This window comes from Setaria italica, chromosome VII, assembly GCF_000263155.2.
Source record: "Setaria italica strain Yugu1 chromosome VII, Setaria_italica_v2.0, whole genome shotgun sequence".
Lineage (NCBI taxonomy): Eukaryota > Viridiplantae > Streptophyta > Magnoliopsida > Poales > Poaceae > Setaria > Setaria italica.
Window position 1 is genome coordinate 28,088,201 of NC_028456.1, and position 16,192 is coordinate 28,104,392.

The 16,192-nt window shown below is 45.3% G+C and overlaps 3 protein-coding genes across 4 annotated transcripts; 1 reads left to right on the forward strand and 2 right to left on the reverse strand.

Moving 5' to 3' along the window:
• The first annotated feature begins 890 nt into the window (after positions 1-890).
• LOC101761963 (MADS-box transcription factor 17) lies at positions 891-6,082 on the forward strand. Of its 2 annotated transcripts, none has more exons than XM_004976527.1 (8): positions 891-1,182; positions 2,943-3,024; positions 3,897-3,958; positions 4,166-4,274; positions 4,477-4,518; positions 5,117-5,158; positions 5,269-5,417; positions 5,526-6,082. In XM_004976527.1, exons 1-8 carry the CDS (start codon positions 1,001-1,003, stop codon positions 5,629-5,631), a joined length of 774 nt encoding a protein of 257 aa, XP_004976584.1. In that variant the 5' UTR covers positions 891-1,000; the 3' UTR covers positions 5,632-6,082. The 2 variants fall into 2 exon arrangements, with proteins under 2 accessions (XP_004976584.1, XP_004976585.1); XM_004976528.1 differs by having other exon boundaries at positions 4,166-4,265.
• A 2,421-nt stretch (positions 6,083-8,503) lies between these two features.
• Positions 8,504-9,647, reverse strand: LOC101762642 (RING-H2 finger protein ATL63). The gene has a single exon (XM_004976529.4). The coding sequence runs from the start codon at positions 9,479-9,481 to the stop codon at positions 8,954-8,956; it is 528 nt and encodes a 175-aa protein (XP_004976586.1). The 5' UTR covers positions 9,482-9,647; the 3' UTR covers positions 8,504-8,953.
• Positions 9,648-14,975: 5,328 nt separating this feature from the next.
• On the reverse strand, positions 14,976-16,184 carry LOC101763053. Its single transcript, XM_004976530.3, has one exon. The coding sequence runs from the start codon at positions 16,162-16,164 to the stop codon at positions 15,385-15,387; it is 780 nt and encodes a 259-aa protein (XP_004976587.1). The 5' UTR covers positions 16,165-16,184; the 3' UTR covers positions 14,976-15,384.
• Positions 16,185-16,192: the final 8 nt, after the last annotated feature.

The following is a 16,192-nucleotide window of genomic DNA, read 5'->3' on the forward strand; positions in this document are numbered from 1 at the left end:
ATGCCGCCAACACCGAAGCACTAACAAGACGTCGATATCTCTTTGATTCGATCTGCCCCTGACCAGCCAGTACACGACCGATGCCTATACCTACACGGAACGCACAAAGCGAAGCGTCAGTACTCCGATACACGGGTCACCGGCCAGTCAAATCCCGCGAAACATGCTACACTTACACTCCTCTCTCTTCTTACTTGCCATTCAATATGAGTGGTTCCAAAATGTAAGAATTAATCAATCAATTGCAAGCAACCGCAAAACCGGAAATCCTCAGGTTGCAGCAGGAAGCCTTTACTCCTTGCATTTGGCCGCTCTACCTGAAGGTAGCTAACCGCCTGCACGCATGCATGGCCATTGTGACCGGTAGCTGGGGCTTCGCCAGCATACAATACAAATTAAACACTCTGTGTGTGTGATACATGGATTTTTATTCTGAGAGCACGATTCGGTTAGTTCTAGGAGGCGTATACGTACGTGGGCGCGCAACGGCGCTGCAAGTGTATCCACTCCAATCCCCATACGTGCGCGGCGTCGACGGATCATGGGCGCCGAAGCATGTGCCATGCCTGGATCTGTCCATCTGGGTGCGCATTTGGCCTGCAGCAGGCTGGGGCGTGGGCTGGAGCTTCCCAGTTAGGGCAAAGTCGTAGTAACTGCCCATGGCTCGTCCCAAGTTACCCCAACCCCGGCCATAAAGACGCAGGAAACCAGCAGCCAATTAAACGACGGAACAGTACCGCTACGCCGGAGTAGGACCTTGCACTGTCTCCACTAACATTCCGGCAGATGGATTCCCTCTCTCTCTCTCTCTCAGCTCCCAGCTAGTAACAAGCCAGCTCGTTATATTGCTGCTGCTGGGGGCATGTAGCTAACGTCATTGCTGAAAAAGCAAAAGGAAGGGTGGGTAGCTCGCCTCGCCTGCGAGGTTAAGGTAGCGGAAGAGTGTTTGGCTGGCCTTGTGCTGGGGGCTGTGGAGACAAAGGAGAGATAGAGGGCGGAGATGGGGAGGGGCAGGGTGGAGCTGAAGCGGATCGAGAACAAGATCAACCGCCAGGTGACCTTCTCCAAGCGCCGCAACGGCCTCCTCAAGAAGGCCTACGAGCTCTCCGTGCTCTGCGACGCCGAGGTGGCGCTCATCGTCTTCTCCAGCCGCGGCAAGCTCTACGAGTTCGGCAGCGCTGGGTATACACTATACACATATGGATCTCTCTCCCGCCACTTGATCATATGCAATTCGATCTCTCGGATCTGCTACCGCAGCTCTTTCGTTTCCACCTTTGGTTGCTTAGCCTTTTCGTTTCTTTCCATTCTCACTGATTAAATCTCGTCTTCTTTCCTGATTTTGGCAACAATTTCCATATTCTGCATATACATGGATCGGCTGTATCGTGCCATGGATTGATCCTTAGCTAAGCTCTTAGGTTTTTCCTCCCATGTGTACATGGATGAGACCTTAGCTATACATGTGCTTGGGGAATCTTCCCCAAAATTTTCATGCCCTAAACTCTATGTGTCCCCTTTCTTCCTTCTTCCCTGGGGAATTGTACAATAGTAGCGCTCTTTGGGTTTTTGCTTTTGGGGTGAGATATGTCTGCGTGTGTGTCTGGTAGCTAGGAGAGGTAAGGCTGGATGCCTGGATATACATAGCGCAAGTTTTTATGGCAGTATGGGCTTGAAGGGGAAACGAGTGAGTCTTCTGTTTAGATCCGGCTCAAGCAGTAGTCTTCATGTAAGTCTTGCTCACAGACGAGATTTTGATGCCCACTGGATTTATACTTGCGTTTCTAGTACATCATGTTTCTTTCTTTCAGGTAAAAATCCAAATTTGATTTCTTGCAATTTTTTCGTTTGCTTTGCTGCTTCATTTCTCCTCTTTCTTGTGCCTGAATTGAACCTTACGATTTTGTTATAAGATCATTAGAGTTTTCATCACTGCAAAGGATAATAACATGCATGTATATTACTTACTTCGTGTAGTACGTACCAAGTGTTGAGTCTTCCATCATGCTGTTAATTTGTAATTTCATTTGCTCAATCTAAGATATATAGGGCTTTGTTCTAAAAAAACATTTGAATATTGTATCATCAGTTTACTCTTCCCATATTTGACTCCGGGAACTTATTTCATGTCAACTAGTCATAATCAATTAATTCATTTTTTATGAAGACGTAAATCAATTTTTTTGAAGATGTCTAGATTTCTTGTTTAGCAAATAGCTAAAAAACTGATGGTCTTGTGTGTCATGTTTCTTTTTTATCTTTTCAATTTTGATAAGTGCGATATGATGTCATATAAGCTCTCTCTTTTCTACATATGAACTTTGTTGACAGATTTTGTCTCAATAGAACATTTACATCCTTGAGCACAAAATGATAAGCATCAAATTTAATAATCCAATGCATATTAATAAAGAGAGTATTCAAATGCATGGACTACTGAATGACTAATGGGCAGCTCTTTAGGGTTTGTTTGGTCAATACACTCCAGATGATGCATTAATTCTCTCTTGTTGTTTTGCTTAGTTTTGCGATACCCACCGAACATTTATATGTATGATTTGAATGATGGAACACATATTGGGTTTATCTAGCTAGTTAATCCTTAGAACTGAGCATTATCAAACGAATACATCTTAAAAGCAAAACTAGTTCGACATGAATTATACAGGTGACAAAAAAAGAGTATCACTTGATGTGTAGTCAATGCCTACCATTTTCCTTAATCACTACGTGCACAAGCCTTTACTTTCAAATACCCCTCCATTTTTTTTAAGTATATGGCATTTAGGACAAGCTATTTAGTTAAAAATGAACTAATTAGCTTGTCCCAAATGTCACATATGCATATATTTCAAAATGGAGGGCCTATATAATCTAGGGGGCATATGCATTTTTTTATGCAGAATCTATTTAATTCATCTCTGTATAATTTCTTTCTGCAGAGTAAACAATACACTGGAAAAGTATCACAATTGTTGTTACAATGCTCAAGGTTCCAACAGTGAATTTGGGGGTGAACCTCAGGTACTGTTATTGTTCATTGGTACGGCATGGCAAAGTTTGTACTCCCTCCGTATAGGAAAACCTCCGTATAGGAAAAGGAAGTCGTTTTGGACAGTGACACGGTCTCCAAAGCATTACTTTGACTCCTTGTTTTTATAAAAATATTTATCCAAAAGTGATATATGTATATTTTTATGAAAGTATTTTTCAAGACAAATCTATTTATATGGCTTTCACATTTCCAAACTCAACAACTTAAAAGTTATTCATGCTTTATATTCCCAATATTTGATCCAAACCTTGTCCAAAACGACTTTCTTTTCCTATATGGAGGGAGTACTTGCTAAAAGAGTGCGGACATTTATTTTCTGGACCTTCAAAAGTACCAGAATTGCCTTCTCTATACAGAATGTCTTGTTTATTACAATTTTGGTAAACAGTATGTGTAAAGGTATGGTCAAGAATTTAGTAAAAAACTTAGTAATAGAAAAAATATGGGATGTTGAAAAAAGTGCATTCAGTTTTTATTAGTAATCTGCTTTATTATGGATCAGATTATTTGCTAAAATAACTCCAGATTTCTTAACACGGAAAAAAATATTCACTTTCTAATAAAACACTCTTCAAATTGTATGGACTTTCTTATAAAATGAATGGAGAGTAGTAAATTTAAGGGACTAATTTAGTACCCAGGCATTTGATATACAGAGATCAATTAGCATATGTATTGCAGTCACCGGGGCAATTATATTAAATTTAATCTGATAGGTCAAAACTCACACGTACTATATCGCGTTAATGATCATACAGCCTATATCAATGTGAGAATAGCCGCTTTGTTGTTTTGTCATCATATTACCATATCTCTTAATATATTTTCACTTGAATATTAGGGTTGGTACCAAGAAATGTCAAGACTCAAGGCAAAGCTTGATTCGCTCCAACGTTCTCAGAGGTATAAATTACTTCAGTCCACCTTTTTTGTCCATGTAAACATGATTGACTACATTACCACAGCTGTACATATTGCGAGATAAAAATTTCTGAAAAAAGAATCAGGAACAGATGGTAGTATTCTGCACTCTTTAGTTAATAGGCGTGACTGTGTCAAATTAGCACTTGCCATTGCAAGTATACTAACATGGTAGTGTTTATTCCAAAGGCACATGCTTGGTGAGGACCTTGGACCACTGAGCATAAAGGAACTGCAGCAACTGGAAAAACAACTTGAATATGCACTGTCACAGGCTCGACAGCGGAAGGTTCACCATGTATATTAATACCCTAACTTGTCTTACATTATTGTATATGTTTAATTGGTTGTATCAACAGTATAATACAGGAATTGCCCGACAAAGAAGGAATTAATTAGTTCAATTTTAATACTACAAGTACAAGCACTGTACTTTAACATATATAGTAACTAGTGCATCCTTAAGCATTGCAGCTGAATATCCTTTACATTTATTTCAGACTCAAATGATGATGGAGCAGGTGGATGAGCTTCGCCGAAAGGTATGTCTATCCAGTCTCTTCTAAAACCCTCTTGGTAGTCATATTCGGTAGATCAATATATTACATTGTATTTAAAGTGACAAGCAATCGTGCAATTTTTCAGAACCCAAAATAATTTAATATATCTTTTTCCTGAAGGAGGTGCACAAGACCGATTGCTTTGCATAATTTACTTGTTACAATTTTGTATCCACTGTGTTTATAGTCATGCTTAAAAAAAGGAATTTTGTTCTATCGGAACATTATTTCGTTTTCATTTCACAAATTATTGTACTACACTTGGATAAAAATAGTTGACATAGCTAGCTGCAGATTTGCAAGATTGCCTGTTTTCAAGTACCTGACATGCTAATTGTCATTGCAGTTTGGAAATGTCACTAGAATGGTCCTACTTATTAATTTGCACATGCGTTATCAGATCATTATTTACACTTTGCAGCAACAAGCACGACCTAGTTTGCTGAGGTCTTTGCAAAGTCATATCACACAGATTGCATCTACTAGAATTTCTATTTTTATAGTACCAGTTGATTGAGAGTTTTTCTTAGTAAAGTTTCGCATGATTGTTCACCTTGTATACGTTTTGAACTGCACGCAGGAGCGCCAACTTGGGGAGCTTAACAAGCAACTGAAAAACAAGGTCTCGCTCCTTAGCTAGCTATACTTACTGATATATACACCTTTGTCAATTCGTCCACACCATGTTAATGCATGGCTTACTGGAAACTTACTATCTTCCAACACCTTCAGCTGGAAGCAGAAGGTTCCAGCAACTACAGGACCGTCCAAACCTCCTGGGCTATTGAAGCTGCCGTGGGTACCGATGGCGGTTCACTCTCCGCGCCAAATTCTCAGACACCAGCAGCTGCTATGGATTGCGAGCCCACTCTGCAAATTGGGTACGGCTAGGTTATAAAGCCAGAACCATCATGATTGATATACAGTGAATCTGGAAGCGGACACGGCGCTAATCAATCGAACTCCTATGTGATCTCTGCATGCTACAGGTATCACCAGTTCGTTTCTCCTGAGGCAGCTGCAACCATGCCTAGAAGCAGCACTACTGAAGGAGGGGAGCAGAACAGCCACTTCTTGCTCGGCTGGGCCCTTTGATCGAGCTGCTCTCGATCTATGGAAGCAAATAATTGTCACGTACGTATGTACGCGTATGGTATAACAAGCGATCGATCAGACGTATATGGTCACTACCATAATTTGCATGCAGGTCCTAGCAGCTATATATGGTATTCCCTAGCTATAAGCATGCACTGTACTCTCTACCCAACTATATGATGGCTCCCTGCTAGAGTTCAGAACTGTGCTAGCTAGCCTTCTGCTTGTCCTTGATTCTTGGATTAAAATCAGCCCTTGAGTTGAAGGCCCGTTAGTTATAGGGATTGTACTCTATCTGTTCATAGTGCGCCTTCATCTCAGCCGGCCAACTGTGGATTGGATTGTCAAGGATATGAAGGTAGGAAAGGCATGCTTGAGCCAAATTGAACTGAAAGGGCATGGACCCAAATCAAATATTGAAATTGTTTATTTAGCACAGTCTATATTTCAATTATTGGGGATTGAAACTGAAGCTTGCAAGATCTAATTAAAGCTGCTGTTTAATGTCAAACTAATCCTGAGTAGTCTAAATACTCCTATATACTAGACTGCATGCGAGTACTCATTTTTTATCATCGACCGTTCAGGTGATTTATCAGTTGAGTTGAAGGTAAAAGTAACAGCATGTAGAGTACTCGCATACTAGACTGCATCTTAATGAGAGTTCATCTAGTTTACCTACTTTCTCTAATTTTCCATCGTATTTACTGAACGCTAGATTACTTAATCAATCAATTCCGCAGTCATTAACTTAATGCAGTTATAGGCAAGCATTGCTTGAAAGGCGACCCCTTCAATACGACAATGAGGTGTTAGAGGAGCACTCATCATACTAGTATATCGGTATTGATTAATTCCTTTCAAAATCTGTGGTGTGAATTATTGTGCCACCTGATCATAATCGATTGCCTTGCCTGCAACCAATGGTCAGGCCAGGTGTGTTGTCATGCGAAATAGAAGCTGATCAGCGATTGGTCAGGCCAGGCCTGCTGCTCATGCTCATGCACTTGCTGTTAATAACTGAAGAATTCCAATCTCTAAAGCTTGCGGTGATGCAATGTGCAATCTGTTACCAGGCCGCTCCAAGTACTAGTCCACGGGCATGTACGAGCTTCCCAAATTCCAACTGCTTTTCCGTGCACACTGCACAATTTTCAGATGTGATGCGTACCGCGATGAGATGCAGAGAATGTGACCTATAACCAAACGAGACCAGAAGAGGGGGACGTGCAAGCCTCCCCTTAATTTCTTTTGCATCGTTAGATCGATCAAGTACCCAACATTAAGGCATGATCCGTCAGTGTAAGATTTATATCCTGCATGTATAAGATGTGGTTGCGTACGATTTCCGCTCTGGGCCACCACTAGATATTGATCTCGTCTAATTTATGAGCAGTTGGGCATAATGATTTGAGTGCGAGGTAGGGAATTAGGCACCATGTGCTGGATCTTTTTACGGTTCTTTGAGAGGTACCAAAATTATTAGATTTTGATGTCTAGGCACCAAAAAATGGTATCTCTGATCATGTTACAACTTACAATCAGTGGCACCACTTAATTGGTATTATGAAGCACTGTAAAAAGGATCTAATGTGTGAGTTTGCAACTCGCGGTTGGCTACATGGCGTTTAAGGCATCAGTAGACAGTAGCGGCGAATCGACTCATGAGCTCCACGCAAGCAGAGAACGATTCCATTTTCCTCTCTCCAGTACAAGTCGCTATCAACGGACCGACTGCAAAAATAACCCACTTCCCTTTCTTGCTTTTGCACATCATTTCTCCTCCTCACAAGCAGAGCAACAGAGATGTGCTACTTGCACTTTAATTTTTATTCAGCATGAATCAACTCTTAAACACTAATCGATTATTTCTCTCTCTTCCATGAATCACCACCTCCAGTAATGATGAATCGATTCAGTGGCTCCACGTCGGCTCATGCACCAGTCACCGGAGAAGCCCTTAGATCGATGAAGGGAAACCTCCATTCGGTGTTATGAGAACAAGAATAAAATCCTTTAGTCATAAGCAGTTGGTCCTTGCTAACCTCATGCGAACCAACTACCACTACCAATCCGGTGACATTCTCTTCTTGGTAGCCGTCCTCCACGTTCTCCTCCTCCTCTACTACCACGGCCATGGCCTTAACATCTCTTCTGAAGCTCCTATGCTCCGGAACTGACCACTGACATAATACTCGTGGTATACGATGTCCCCATCATATATCATGCTCATCACCAAAATTTTAACCGTAAACTAAGGGCGTCCTTTTCTAGTAGCAAGTTATTAGCATCATATCCTACGCTGATTGCAATCGTTGTTGGTAAATTAGTGTAAGACATAGATGAGATCAAACATGAGATAGACCAATAAAAATGTTAAATATTACCTGTAAAAATTGTATTTTTGTTTTGGACTTGGTTCTTTCTCTGAATTGTAACTTATAGTCACCAAGTGATGGTCAGTTATGAATCTAGTGACAAAAAAATAGGTTATATATGTAGGTCTTAGCAACCAACCAAATTTGCACTCGCATTGGCATATCAAAATTTTTGAAAAATATATAACTAAATAACACCCTTAAATATAATATGGGTTACTATAAATAATATACCCTTAAATATTAAGTCATTTTAGAATATATTGATAATATTTTTATAAATTTAGATTACCAGTAAAAACAAATCATGATTGAGAACATAAATGGGTATTACTATGTTTCTTATTAAATTAACTTCAGAACATATGTTTTTGCAATTATTGTACGTACACGATCGATTTATTTATTTTAAATAGCGTATTTTATGGAAACCATCTATCAAAGTGTTGCACTGGACAACATGCCAATATCCTAAAACAGTAAACACACATGTGGAACTATAAGTAGTAGTTTAATATATTAACTTTACATAGAGGTACTAAATCCATATCAACATGCAATCAGTAAATTAAGTATGGTTAAATAACCACACGATCCACGGGCCGGGGAGGCTGAACGCTGCACACTAGGCACCAAAGCTGAAAGCTGCACGGAGACAATTTGCACCCAAGAAGCCAAAACAGTGTAAGCTTGTTTGATAATTCAAGGGCTTCAATTTGCCCGTCGAAAGCAGGCACCCAACCCAACGCAATCGATCTATCGCTACAAATGAGTTCCATCAGGTACACTTTATGCCAACCTCCAATTAATTTGGCGTGCTCCCGTCCATTGGCACCAGTGCAGTGGTTAGTCGTCCTAATCGCAATCAGTTCGCGGTTGGCCCGTCCCTCATCCAGCGCCAGGGCCACCGGCCGAACCCAAGCACGCACGGGCATGTGGTACGATCAGCCGTACCGTGCCCTGCCAATGCCAAGTAGGCCGGCGCGGCGGCGCGGCAGCAGGTTGGAGCGGCACAGCGGGCACGTCACCTCGCCCATGTCGATCCAGCGGTCGATGCAGCGCGTGTGGAACGCGTGGGCGCAGTTGCCCAGCCGCCGCACCTCGTCCGTCGCCTCCAGCCGCTCGAGGCACACCCGGCAAGTCGCCGGCTCCCCCGACGGCGGCGACGACGACGACGATGCCTCCTCGTCGTCCTCGCCGCGGCGCGCCACGGCCGCCGGCGCGAGGCTGAGCTCGAGGAACCCAACGGGCGGGAGGCGCCGCTTGACCGCCTCCGGCAGCGGGGCGTCCCGCGGGGGCCGGCGCCGGCCGTTGATGAGCGGCGCGTGGTCCTCCGGGTTGTAGGGGAACTCGTAGAGGCCGAGGAAGCAGAGTACCAGCACGAACATGAGCGCCACGGCGTGGAGGAGCTTGAACAGGGCGGCCACCGGCCGCGGCACCGCGTCGCAGTAGCACACCAACGGGAAGGTCATGATGATCACGGCCGCCCGGCCGGCAGGAGGAGAAGACGCGGCAGCTATACTACTACTAGTAGTCGCCAAGGCGACGACGAGCGCACGCGTCTGCGGGTGGGTCGGCGGGCTTCGGAGAGCGCACAGTGTCGCGGCGCCCGTCCGTGCGGATATATAGGGGACGAGGACGACGCAACCGGAAAGAGGAAAAAAAGTGGCTCGACCTCTCGTGCTCGCTGCACGGTGCGCGCAAGGGAAGGCCGCTGGTGGGCCGAGAGGGGAAGTTGCGGCGTGCCCGTCGTTCTAGAAGTCGTGGCGGTACTTTGGCTTTGGCACGGCGCGGGCGAGCGGATTCGCCTAGGGGGCCGCCGGTGGTGTCGTGCACGGGGCCGGTATCGATCGGGCGGCTCATGCAGAACGCGAGCACGGTGGTGGAGGTCGCCGTTCGGGCACATGGACATTCGGAGAAGCCGGGGCCGTACGGCTGCGATTTCAGCTTTTCCTGATGGGACTCCTCCGGAGGCAGATCATGCGTATGCCATCATGCCCACCACGGGTTCGGCGTGATCCGGTTCCTGGCGTGCCGTGTGGATGTGTGATACACTGATACGTTTTAGTATTCAGGTTGGTGCCGCGCCCATGTCGCCTTGACATGCTTATGCATGCATCGTCCTTCATGTTTGTTGGTTTTGTGTTAGGCTTAAATAACAAGGGTATTTTTTTTTCAAAACATAGAACACACTTGCATATTCGAAATGTACATGTGCAAATATAACCTACTCCCTCCATCCCAATTTATAAGTTGTTCTCACCCTATTTACTTTTTTCAAATTGTAAGTTGTTATACCTTCCCGTAGTCATTTGGCATCTGTCTATTCCGAAATTACCCTCGCCTTCGCTCGCCCAGTTCACTCCTCCTCCGCTGGTCGACTGCCTAGCTCCCTCCACCCCAGATCCAGATCGAACCTTCCCCAAAGACTGCCTACCGCCATGCCCTACTGCTAGGACGACCTCGACACCCTTGGCGAGGTCCCCACTCGGAGGCGCTGGCGCGGCCATGCGCAGGGTGCCAGCTCCGATACATCTCCCACGCGCTGTCCAGCCCCACCTTCTCGCGAGCTAGATCTGGGGCGGCGCAAGAAGAATGGCAGAAGGCGGTGGCGTGGCGGCGCCCATCTAGATTTAGTGTACGTACCTCCTCCTCCCCAAATCTTCATTAGGAATCTTGTATTGTTTGATAAAAATTGCATCTTTTCCCTGATTTGGTTGGTTAATATGCGCTGTGTCAAACTTGTTCGGCATCATCAAGTTGCTGCTCAAGGAGTTGCCCTTCGTCGGGGGAGGCTCTCCATGGCGTCGGTCCAGTTGGCGCGTGGTTCGGCGAGGTGGTGCCCGGTGCCATCAGCTTCTGCCTCGTCATCAACAGTGCCGTAGCGTTCAACAAGTCCTTGTGGCACGCCATCGGCGGTGTTCCCCGTTGGTGCGCCGCCGCTGCTCAGCAAGCGTCGCTGCAGCACGTTGGCAGCAGCTGTGCCGGTGCTCATTGTCTGCTCGTGCTAGTTTTCCTCCTCGCCCTCCACCACCCCATTAGCGCATGCTTCAGTCCGTGCCTCAAATCTACCATATTCCCTTCCTTTTGATGCTGATCCTCTAACCGTGCGTGTTGCGTGCTCTTGCAGCAGACTATGGATCGGACGAGCGCACCGAGGTGGTCGTCAACACCGTAAGCTTCCGTGTACAGGCAGTGTGGTGTCCATTCTACAACGCCCACGATATCGTAAGCTTCCTGTTACTTTCCTTAGGTTTACGCTGCGGCGCACAAGATGCTAAGACAGTGGTGGTAGTGTTCTTTTGGACTTGCTTGTGTCTTGACTAGGATAAAGCGTGGGTTGAATTGAGTGCAACATTTTAGAGAGATCAAGTTGCTTTCTTGCAACTTACGGTGGTGGTGGTGGTGGAATGTTGCTTTCTTGCATGTGCAGGCTAATATGAGATCAGTGAGAATGAGGCCACCTTGGAGTAGCATTGCAGATAAGTGTTGTCACTTATACTGTCAGTACATAGGTTTTGAATAATTTTGTTCCTCTCTTTAAATAAAAAATAATCTTTGAAAATGTGCTAGCATAATCTTTACAAAATCACCTATAGCAACACACTAAGATACTCAACCGAATTGTGCTAGATGGGCTAGCGCGATAGCATAGAGACCATTCTCGCATGACAACCAATGAGGTAGTCTCCCTTCTCTTTCTAGGCGTTGCTTATTCATATGTGGGAGTTTGTACCCATTCCCTCCTCCAATTTTCATGATCTCTTTCATGCACGACTGTAGACTTAGGAATACTCGATTTAGGATTGCCTCATCATATTCTTCAAACTCTTCCTCCACATTATGAATTAGATCTTCAATAGTTTCTGGACTGCCACGGTCGGTTAAGGACTGTATAGAGTTGAAGAAACTAAGGTCCAAAACATTCATGTCTGGGAAATTTGCTAGCTGTTGCATTAGTCTAATGTCTAGCCCAGTAGCTGCCACAACTTAAAAAAAGGCTGAGTCATTTGGATGAACATGGGTTCTAGCATTGTCTTGTTGAATGAAAATAATCTTGTCTCTGTCTTCTCGTTGTCACTTGTCTTGGATGGCTAGGATAACCTTTTCAATCAAATATTGTCTCATGACCTCCCTGTTGACTATGATAGATTTTGTTTCTAAGGTCCCTCTTTCTCTGTTCCGGCTCCGCCTTGCTGCAGGTATCTCTTTCACAAATGGCCACACTCCAAGTTTTCCAGAAAGTATCAAATTTCCTTGCTCATCATATTTTAGCCTACCTACAGCAGTCAGGAACATGCTTTACCAATGTTGTTCTTGTTCTGAATAGTGCGTTCAGGGTCATCTTCTTCCGGCATCAGGTAGTATTTCTTTCCTTTTTTGGTCATAAAATACCATTTCTCATCAATATGCACTATATTCTGTATATCAATGAATTTGGGTTCTGCTTCCCCTAGAGTTCCCTGATCCAACATTGAAATGCGGAACTGCAGTCTATCTCTTTTATTGCTCTCTCTCAAGTGTGGTTTCAATGTACTGGAGTGGCGTCTTATCTCACCCATTTTGAACTTCCTGTGCAATGTCGAAACACTGATGTCTAAGGATTTGGCTAATGACTTTTAAGGTGGATTTTCTATTTAGTGGAATTGTGGCCATTTGAGAGAGATCAAGTTGAACTTTCTTGCAACCCACTTGACTAGTTCTTCTGTTAGAAACATCAACCTCTTGTCCTAGTGCAATCTGCTCGCATGCACATTTCTAGATCTTTTGGATAACTCGAATATGAGCATGAAAGAAAGTAGCAACCTCCTTTGTTGCATTCTTTGATAGTTTCCCATTTCTTCTCTTGGCATGCAAAGATGTGTACACAGCGTATCTCTGAGCATCAGTTAACCATATCCTTAACCTCATTTGTGGTACCACATCTGCAAGTGTAATAATAAGAGAAGAAAATTAGGTTGATTCATATTAATATTTTTTTAATTCATGATATTGAACAACTAAAATATTGAATCAACAACATGCCAACATGCTATTCAGAACTGACTTATGGATAAGCCAACATGCTATTTTTATAAGAGCACAAGAAAATGGACAACATGATGATGTTATTTAGCCATGAGCATATTGGATTTGTATTTGTTGGTTAGATCAAAATTTCTAACTCATCAGTCACATTCCAGCATATTTTTAACTCATCAAGCCACCTAACAGAGGAGCGAGGAAGAGGCAGATGCAGAACTTATACCTGCAGTAATAGAGTCACCACCTTCATATTCAGCTAGAGTGTTGGCATCCTGGTGGGCTGTAGAATCGCCTTCTCCAGGTATGATTCCGCTGTCTGAGTCCTCTGGAGGTGTACAATTAATGTCTAGCAAAACACTTGCTGCCATCTGAGATGAATTGCATATCGAACCACTCAATTTCACACCTGTTGATGCAGATGATGCAACATTTGATGAGTTGTCTTCGATGCAGAGAACTGGAGGAAGGTCAGCTGGCCGGGGGTCATCTCGCTTGAGGAGCTCACCTGGTGATATGTAGTTCTGCTATCTAGTGTGGTTGGGTGGCCAGCGCTGGGGATCTAGGCTCACGGGCGAGTAGCCTGACTTGAAGAAGTGGATCACGTGCTGGCCTGATAGCTTCCTGGCTCTGTATCCGCTAGAGAGAAATTTCTTCCTGGCACCGGCGGCGAGATGCTCTGCATCCACCAGAGAGAGAAATTTGAGATCGTAGGTTGTGTCTCCGAGCGAGCGAGACACAGACATTTGAAATTGTTGGTGCGCGTATGTAATTGCTTCGTGTATTTTATTTGAAACTTGTCTTGATGTGCTAGCTATCACCCGCAAGTTGCCTGCATTAACTTAATAGGCAGAGGGGCAGAAGTGATATTCTCCTTCTTACCTTAGTTTCCGCTAAAAATCCCAGAACGACTTATAAATTGGGATGGAGGGAGTACTTTTTAAGAGCATCTTCGAGGAACTGAACTAGCAAATCTTTAGATGGATGAAATAACCATAGACAACGCCTCCCACGTACTGTCGACGGCGGGTTAGTAACAGCTCGTGAGACAAGGAACTCATTGTGGACATCAAACTACACATACACCATCAAATTAGTTGCTTTGAATCCATAAACACTGTCAACATTTATAAATTAGTAGTACTGAAATTAAAAAATACTGTCCATGACACAGAAAAAAGGACGGAGTAGATACAAGACACTGTCCAGCCGTCTCATACACTTGGACGTGCCATCTCACGAGGACAAAAATGGATGATGGATCGCTACGTCGAGCCAGCCCAGTGTTAAATACGCATGAATGTCATGCAATCTTCATGCTTACTCCTAGTCAGGATACGCATGCATGTCATCAGGCAATTCCAGACGACTCTACTAATCACATTCTTGGATTGGGTGTGTGGCGAAGACAAGCCGGCAAAGCGTCCAGCGCCAGCATGACGTTGAACGCGTCCTTTTGTTGCTGCCAGAAAACGCAAAGATTTTGTCAGATTGCCGGTCTCTTTCCAGTTCTGGTAGCCGTCGCAACGAGCAGCTCAAGTGCAGGTGCAGCGAGCCAGCGAGTGGCTAACGATGGATAACCGTGTAGTACGTGGATATGGTGTGGGCGCGCAATTGGCCCCACTACGCTAAGTTCAGTCAGACCATGTGGTTCGCTGACCAATTTAAATCAAGGGGTTTGACCGATCACTGGTGAGCTTTCCCCACATTTTTGCAAAGTAGGTGCGAGTAATGACATATATTATTCCTTCGATTATTCCAAATTATAGTCTATTTTAACTTTATTTAAATCAAACTTCTCTAATTTTAACCAATTTATAAAAAAAAGTCAACATACACAATAAAACAATATCAAATTAGTTACTTTGATTCCATTATGACATATATTTTAATAATTTAGAACGGGGGAGTATTTCTTATGGTCAGTACATGGGACTCAATGTATGTGGTATTGTGGTGCTGAAAGGTACTTAATAAACTCGAGACATAATTGACAATTTGTAAGAAAAATCAATTCCATTTCTTACGCAACAGCGCAAACTAATTCCATTTCGAGTCTCAAGTTGCAGTAGAGCACCGCCGGTGTGGCATCTCTACTTCTCTTGGGCCCTTGATCACATCTCTTGCCGTACACTAGTACTCCGTAGACTGTAGCATATATATGATCAGTCTTCTGGGAAAAAGCATTGGACGCTTCGGCGAAAAAGCATAAATCCGAGCAAGCTACAGTGTTAACCTGGTAGGCAATACGCATACGCGAATGCCTCTTTCCGGGCACAGTACATTTATCTATCGATCGACGTACGTGTTGAGGCAGCCATTACTGCGAAAGGAACCGAGACGGAGAGCTCAGTCACCGGGGCGAGCTAGCGTGGCACGAGCCCTGCCGCCCGTCGTCCCACGCCGTGGGCAACGACATCGGCGCGCGGCACAGCGGGCAGGTGGCCGCCTCGCCGGTGCCGGCCCACGCGTCTATGCACGCGGCGTGGAACGCGTGCGAGCACACACCCAGCTCCACCACCGTCTCGCACCCTCCGGCCCCCAGCCCCGCCAAGCAAATCGCGCAGACGGCCGCGCCCTCGCCACCGTCCTTGTCGTCCGCCGGCTGCGCAACCCGCCGCCGTCGCCTGTACAGCGCCGCCGTGCGCGCCCGCGTTGTCCCGGTCACCGGCGAGCGGGGCGCCCACAACATCGCCTCAATGAAGCGCTCCACGGCCGCATCGTCGTAGTCGGCACGCACTCCTCCGCGCCCCCAGGTCCGTCCGGGCAGCTGCACCCCGCCGCCCTCGCACGACACGACGCCGAGGCGATCGAGGAGCACCGCCGCGACGAAGCGGAGGAGGCCTAGGAGGTCGAGCAGGAGCAGGAGGTTCCGTCGCAGGGGGAGCTCGTAGCTGTGGTCGGAGCAGGGATCAATGCTCGCTGGCGTCATGGTGGTGGCGGTGGCGGGAGCGGATCGATCGATCAAGGACGACGCTTGTGCGGTGCTGCGCCGCTGCTGCTTGGTTGGATTGGATGTCTCGCTTGCAGCAGGCGTTTCTTTATAAACTGCGATCTGCAAGCTTGTTTGGTGGTACATGCTTTGGATCAACACTTCAATGGCGGGGGCTGCGAGTTGCCTGTCATCTGTCATCAGTAAGGAGCGCGATAAGCGTGCGTGC

Excerpts from the sequence above, each read along its gene's own strand:
- LOC101761963 (XM_004976527.1), top strand. The coding sequence starts at position 1,001 with ATGGGGAGGGGCAGGGTGGAGCTGAAGCGGATCGAGAACAAGATCAAC. Across the intron at positions 1,183-2,942 it reads TACGAGTTCGGCAGCGCTGG|AGTAAACAATACACTGGAAA; the intron begins GTATACACTATA and ends TTCTTTCTGCAG. Across the intron at positions 3,959-4,165 it reads TCGCTCCAACGTTCTCAGAG|GCACATGCTTGGTGAGGACC; the intron begins GTATAAATTACT and ends TTTATTCCAAAG.
- LOC101762642 (XM_004976529.4), bottom strand. The coding sequence starts at position 9,481 with ATGACCTTCCCGTTGGTGTGCTACTGCGACGCGGTGCCGCGGCCGGTG.
- LOC101763053 (XM_004976530.3), bottom strand. The coding sequence starts at position 16,164 with ATGACAGATGACAGGCAACTCGCAGCCCCCGCCATTGAAGTGTTGATC.